This window comes from Cyprinus carpio, chromosome A14 (genome assembly GCF_018340385.1).
Source record: "Cyprinus carpio isolate SPL01 chromosome A14, ASM1834038v1, whole genome shotgun sequence".
Classification (NCBI taxonomy): Eukaryota; Metazoa; Chordata; class Actinopteri; order Cypriniformes; family Cyprinidae; genus Cyprinus; species Cyprinus carpio.
Window position 1 is genome coordinate 21,168,488 of NC_056585.1, and position 7,512 is coordinate 21,175,999.

The following is a 7,512-nucleotide window of genomic DNA, read 5'->3' on the forward strand; positions in this document are numbered from 1 at the left end:
GTTCAAAAGAAGCCATCTTAGTCAAAATCACAGACCCCTCCTCTAATATCTCTGCATACAAGACACTGCCACATCTTATCTGATCTTCATCTCATATCCACATTGTAACACATAGTCCATGGCCATCAGAGAGCACACAGACAAACCACACATAGTAGAGAAACTGTTGAAGAAAACTATTGATCACTACTCATATCTCCATGTTCCAAGGGTACTCAAAGTCCACCCGTTAGTTTCCATTCAGTAAGACTAATCAAACTCTACAGTAAAACTGGTACCATTGCCACATACAGTATGGCGATATGCTGAATTATATATATATATATATATATATATATATATATATATATATATATATATATATATATATATATATATATATATACATATATATATATATATACATACACACACACACACTTTCTTTTCCTGTTTTTCATTTATATAGTTAGATTTAAGGATCTTAAATTTGATGTGTCTTTATGATGTTTTTATTTGTTGGTTGATATTTTTTGCATTTTGCTGTGGTTTGTTTTGTTATCTTTGTTTTTTAGGTTATTATTTAAATAAACTTGTAGTTGTTCTTTGTATTTGACTATGTAGCCACTCTAGGTCATTAAATGTCACAATTATATATAATACATATTAAAAAAATGAATAAAATAATAAAAGAAGTTAAATAATATGTTTTTGAAAATGTGGTGATTTTAAAGCACTGAAAGACATTTACTCACCTCCATGGTATTCCAAACCTTTTTTATAAAAAAAAAAAAAAAAAGGTTTGAAACCATGTGTTTTCATTTTTGGGTGATTTTCATTTTTAAGCATGACTGTTTGTTTCTTTACAATTGACTTATATAACAAGCTATATATATATATATATATATATATATATATATATATATATATATATATATATATATATATATATATATATATATATATAGTTTTGTGAGTGCCAAATAAAGCACTTACATGAATGAGTTTATTTCATGTGTTACAGAACACAAACATACATAAAACACAAAAGCCAGAAACAATGTATCAAAACAGAAGAAAAAAAAAATTTAAAACTAGTCTGCATTAACTGTTTGAAATACAATACAAATAGTCTCACCGCAGCTGTCAGAATGTTGTTAGTTAATTCTGTAGCAGCAGTGCAGCCTTCAACTCACTCTCAGCTCATTGGCTGGAAGTCAGCTATGATGTCATCACAGAATGTTATAAGGGCTCTGACAAATAGCCTGGGAGCCACACTTAACGTAACACCGCTTGGCAGAGTGACTGTGTTTGAGAGAGGTTGAGAAATCTGTTGTGGTGACAGAGGAAGAGAGAGCAAAATGAGAGAGAGATAAGCACGCAAGAGAAAGCCATAATGTGGGGAGGATCTACTCATTTGTAACAAACCTACAGACCTCAAAAGCACACTGTAACTTTGTATGGAAGGAGGAGTGGAGTTGGAAGCATTTTTTTGGAGGTTTGTAAAAAAAAAAAAATAATTATCTTTGGATTGAGTTTTTGCAACTTGTTTACTTACTGTTTACATTTTAACATTTTTTGTACACAAGCCTTTGTGTGTGTTTTTTCTTCTTAACTAATTCAGCAAATTTCTGCTTTTCCTTCTCAATCTCTGTCAGGTCATGGAAACCACACCTTTCCCTACACCTTCCCCTGCACCTGATGAGTGTAAGAATTTAACTTCTAACTCCTCCAACATTGGTGAACCACAGATGGTGATTCTGGGTGCACTCATGTCCATTCTTGTTCTGGTCATCGTCTTCGGCAATGTATTGGTGATTACAGCCATTGGCCGCTTCCAACGACTTCAGACCGTCACAAACTGCTTCATTACGTCACTTGCGTGTGCAGACCTGGTCATGGGATTGGTGGTGGTGCCTTTCGGTGCCATTTTCATCATCCTTGACACATGGCACTTTGGCAAATTCTGGTGTAATTTCTGGACGGCCACCGATGTTCTGTGCGTCACAGCCAGTATCGAGACACTCTGTGTCATCGCTTTGGATCGCTACCTCGCCATAACATCGCCCTTCCACTACCAGTCCTTACTGACCAAGGGCAGAGCTCGCATCACTGTGCTGCTGGTGTGGGTCATTGCTGGGCTCATTTCCTTCCTACCCATCTATATGGGTTGGTGGATTTCCGATAGTAATGTTGCAAAGTGCTGCTTGAAGAATGTTACCTGCTGTGACTTCAACACCAATCGCACTTATGCCATCATCTCATCCATAATCTCTTTCTACATCCCCCTGGTCATCATGATTTTCGTCTACAGCCGCGTCTTCCAGGAGGCAAGGAAGCAGCTGAAGAAGATAGACAAAAGTGAGGGACGATTTCATGCTCAGAACAACGGCAAAAAGCAAGAGGCGGCAACCATCCACTGTGAGGCAAGGACTGCCAAGAAACCCAAGTTCTGCTTGAAGGAACATAAAGCTTTGAAGACTTTGGGCATCATTATGGGTATATTCACGCTGTGTTGGCTCCCATTCTTTGTATTACATGTGGTCACAGCAATATATGGCAAAGAACTGAACAATATTGCATTCAAAATCTTAAACTGGATAGGTTACGCTAACTCAGCCTTTAACCCACTGATATACTGTAGAAGTCCAGAATTTAGGTACGCTTTCAAGGAGATCCTATGCCTCAACAGGTCACACTACCCTAACATTAGGCCAGTCAATGGATATGCATATAGTGGGCACAGCTGGCAAAGTGAGCACCGAGGGCGAAGCAAAGGCAGCTCAGAAGACAGTGACCCAGCTGAGGGCAACTCTGAGAAAGAGGGATGCATGTCAGCAGATAAAACAGACCCTAATGGGAACTGCAGTAAAAACATAATGTGTTGTAAATCACCTTGCGAGTCCTGACTCGTTCCACTGTGACCTCTGAATGTGTCACATAAGGACAGGTTATGCCTCATCTGGTAAGTGGCCAACGGTGGGGGTGTGTTGGAAAAAGGGACATTTTTAAATGTTTGTATTCCTCATCTACCTCATTGCTTTCTCTTCTAGATTCACTTGCTCTATCGGTTCATTTCACCATGACCTCGCTCAAAAAACTATTTGTGCCTTTAAAAAGTAGTTTTTGCTAAAGAAAATGGCATACTAAAGGCTAAAAAAGCTTATAAATTCAGTGTTAAATGAAAAGAAATGCTTGCAGATATTGTACTTCTTTGATAGCAAAAAGACACTTTGAAGTGGTTGTTCACTAAAGTGACATTTTTTCTAAAAGAGTGATATTTTTGCTTAAACTGAGGAACAGAGTTGCAGTTTTAAAGAGTGATTTGCTTTCATTAGATTAACAGAGTAACTTCTGAAATATTATTACTGTAACTTAGCTAAAATTGGATGCTTAAATATTACATCATTCAGTTATTCAGGCTCACATACTGTATGCACAAAAGACAAGCATTACTTCACATAAAGTATAAGGTTCAATCTTGTAAAACAGGCCATTTCTGACGATACAGAAACAAATTACACCACATAAAAATTCTTACACCTGCCACAGCCCTGTTTTAGAGTACATCTAAAAATGTCTCTGTTAAAACTGACCCAATTGGTGAGTCAGCACAGAAACAACGCCTCTTACCACAATGAAAGAGGAAGAGAAACCATATGTTCATACCAGCTTGTTTAAGGAAATTGCTTAATTATAAAGTTCAGTCTTTTAGTCATGTGATTTTTTAAGCTGAGTAACCTTAGATAGAAGTCCACAAATATAAACCATTTTATGCTAATGCACAATGTCACATTTTCACAGTATAAACAAAAATCTGTATCTCTTGCTTAAAACATGTTCGATATCAGAACTTCTGTGGGGGCCCGTTTTGATCTGCATTATGTCATTTCGGGTCCCTCAGCAGGCACAGTCCTGAATGCTGCCAAATCCTCAATTATTCACCCTAGGACTATTCTTAACATTTTCCAGTAAAATAAGCAACAAGTCTCAACAAATGAGCAACACAAGTTCAACAAGCCTCCGTGTAAATCCTTGAGTTTCAGTGTTTATCAAAGTCATTATGTGATTCCCTCTCAAAAAAATAAATAAATAAACATTATCTAGAAAGATAAATAAATTAGGAGGCATCGAGTTTCCTGTCAGGCTCAGCTAATGCATGCAGTGCAAAACACGCAGCAGTTTCCCTGTTCCTCACTCACTCACACACTCATACAGTATTTCTGACCCAGGCGTTTAATCTAATGTTCCATGTATATCATAAACTGCATAAGTGGTAAACCGTTTCAATGCTTTTCAGTGTCGGTGAACTATTAATTTAGGGCAAGTGTCTCTCTGTTACTGTGCAGCCTGTTTATGCTGTCGAAAACTGTGAACTTTGCTCTTTAGGAAATCTCTTCATATCAGTTGTGGATTTTGTTGTCTTGATCAATTTTATGTGCAAAGCAAAACACTTTGAGGATTTCAAACATTTCTACATGTTTACTTTTCATGGATAAAATGTAGAGATAAAATATTTCTGTTTCAATTAAGCATTACATCAAAGTGCAGTTTAAAACCAGCTTCCTAAAGGGCGCACTGTAAATCTGTCCAAGATTTTACATTGGAATCATAAGTCAAACAATGTCAATATATACAGATTTAAATAATGCTGTGTCGCTGTAAACACGGGACTATTAAGCAACAGCGTGCAGGTCCTTTTTCAGTAAGTGAAAGTGGATGTGACACTGCACCCTTCTGGGAAGGATTTTCTCTGCATGTAGATCACAGTAACCTCTCGTGTGAAACTCTGACCTGTACCTCCTTGTGCTAAATGAAATATTTGTGCAATCTTTGCTTTGATTGTGGTAATGTGATTTACTGTTGTGTTAAAATTTTATAATAATATTGCCTTCTCTGTGGACACGCTTAACCTTTTGAGTAAAGTGTTTACATTCATAAATGTCTTTCAGTTAGACTTAGGTCACAGATTATTTGCATGCAAATTGCCATGGATTGCACTTTCATGTTAGTGATTAAGCAATGCTGTGGAGTTAATCATGCTATAGACATCATATTGATGCCACCTTCAACATTAATGTGCACTAAGTATTTTTTCAATATTAAGTTTAACGAATACATAAAAATTTGTAGAGTCTAATCACTTCATTGCATTCCATCATCTGTGTCTGTACAGCTGAAAAGGGAACAAGACATTTCATAGGCCCCTTTTGGCATTAAAATGTTCTGCTTCACAGTTTGAAACAGACATTTTGTAAATTGCCTGGAAGGAGATTAATTGTCACATTTGTAAGTACAGACACAGTGTGGGCAGCCTCTTACTGATGCATGAAGATGTGACTAAAAATGGCCTGAATATTGCTTTAATGATATAAGAGTAGATTTCAAATTCATAATGCAAATGAAAAAGTTCAATGAAAGCTTCCCACTCAACAACCTTTTTAGAAACTCTTAATTCATGGCATGTGTACTGTATATAATGTTGTTCCAGTATGATGTTTACTTACATTTCTTTGAGCTACTTTCGCACAAGATTGATCACTGTTTTGTTGAACTACAGTGAAGTACGTTCAACAATATTTGTCTATAGTGTTATTTATGAAATACAAGTGTCATGCCATTCGTATTCTGTAATTAAATGATGTATTTAATGTATGCATGGATGTTACAGGTCTTTTTTTTTCCTTCAGTGTTTGGATGGAAGGCACAAGGCCCTCAAATTAATTCCTAGTATGCTCCTGAAACAAAAAAAGTAAAACAAAAGGATAAATCAAAGACATTACAGCACAAGAAACAGCTTTAGGATCCAAAATGATCCTAAAGTGTTTACTAAGCATAGCTGCATACATTTAGAATTTATTTCTGATACATAAATAGCATTAGTCAGCCAGCAAATACTTTTACAGTACGACTTTGTTAAAGTATTAGATTCAGCGCCCATCAGCCGCCTTCCCTCTATTCTGTAGGTCATCACCACTGAAGAGTAAATCAATCAGTGAATTACCACGAGTATGATTTGTGTCATTTTGTGCTCTGTGGAAAACATCCCCTTAAGAATAACCTCACCCTTTGCATGCGTAGCTGCAACTCAGCAATGTCTATTTCAGTATGGGAATGAGCCCCTGCAGCATGTGATCGGAATAGACTGTGATATTGTAAAATGTTGTCTATTCTGAGCAGAGGTTTATTACTATATCAGATTCCATTAGAATTCATTCTCATTCACCTCATATGCCTGTGAACAAAAGTGCAGCCTGGATACAGTAAATTAGGTGGCATATAAATGTCTAGCTGTTTGGCCACACAGAACCTCTGCAGGCTATATATAGGAAAAGATAGGCTATACGACTGATACATTAAAAGGCCAATGATTCATGACGTTATAGTGGTAAATGTTCCCTTGATTGATTGGTTCATATGCCTGCTGTGACATTTAGGAAAGCACAAAGAGAGGAAAGAGAGAATGGATTCATTTTAATGAAAGCAAAATTAGACATAAATGGACCCACTAGAGAGGAAAATATGGGAAGGTTTTTACCATGAACCCCATTAGTGATGGTTAAAAGATACATCAAGAAATGAATAGATTAATATGTATGATGAATATGAAAGGATAAAAGTGAAATTCTGACCTTACAGTCCCAATAATGTCCTAAATTAAAAATAATGCCGGTTATGTTATAATCCTAGCTTGTGTAACTGAGTGTATACGCCATGTTACAGTGATAAAATCTTCTAAAATGAAAAAAATAAAATAAAATAAAATAAAATGGAGGGATGAGAGTATGCAGTTTAGAAAAGTTATTGTTATTAAGTTTTTTTTATCTTAATTATGTCTTGATTATCTATATAGTATTTAACAACACTATATATATGTGTGTGTGTGTGTGTGTGTGTGTGTGTGTGTGTGTGTGTGTGTGTGTGTGTTTGTGTGTGTATGTATGTGTGTGTGTGTGTGTGTGTGTGTGTGTGTTTGTGTGTGTATGTATATTTAAATATATATTTTTTTTTTTTTTTTTTTTTTTTTTTTTTTTTTTTTTGATAAGAGTATTGTAAGATTACTTTTTTCCCTCATTAGAAAAAAATCTGAGAAACAGGACAGCAAAAGTCTCAGTTATTTTAAAATTATTTTTATATATATTTATAAATGTATTTTATAATTTTATATTAATAATTCATAGATTTTATATTTTTATGCATTAAAAAAAGACATGGAAAAAAACACATGGGTATGACACAAATGACCTGAAACAGAAAAAACAGAAAAAACAAACATGTATATAATGATCTACAGCAAGTAGGAAAAAAAAGAGACCATGTGAAAACATTAGCTGTAACGTTAGAGGTTACAAGAGGCTCAGAGGATGTGATTTCCAGAGGTTCATCTATTAGAAAAACATTGCGCCTTTGACGTTAAACTAGCCTACGTGTGAGGTAAAAAAAAAAAAACGGACAACACAACCTCACCTAACATCAGCACCGTCAAACAAACAGGCAGCCAGTCTGAACAACTCATCCTTTGACCCTCTCACC

At 35.6% G+C, this 7,512-nt stretch overlaps 1 protein-coding gene across 1 annotated transcript; it reads left to right on the forward strand.

Moving 5' to 3' along the window:
• The first annotated feature begins 1,267 nt into the window (after nt 1-1,267).
• LOC109101435 (beta-2 adrenergic receptor-like) lies at nt 1,268-5,634 on the forward strand. Its single transcript, XM_019114799.2, has 2 exons — nt 1,268-1,477; nt 1,638-5,634. The coding sequence occupies exon 2, from the start codon at nt 1,641-1,643 to the stop codon at nt 2,886-2,888; it is 1,248 nt and encodes a 415-aa protein (XP_018970344.1). The 5' UTR covers nt 1,268-1,477; nt 1,638-1,640; the 3' UTR covers nt 2,889-5,634.
• The last annotated feature ends 1,878 nt before the right edge of the window (nt 5,635-7,512 follow it).

Excerpts from the sequence above, each read along its gene's own strand:
- LOC109101435 (XM_019114799.2), top strand. The coding sequence starts at position 1,641 with ATGGAAACCACACCTTTCCCTACACCTTCCCCTGCACCTGATGAGTGT.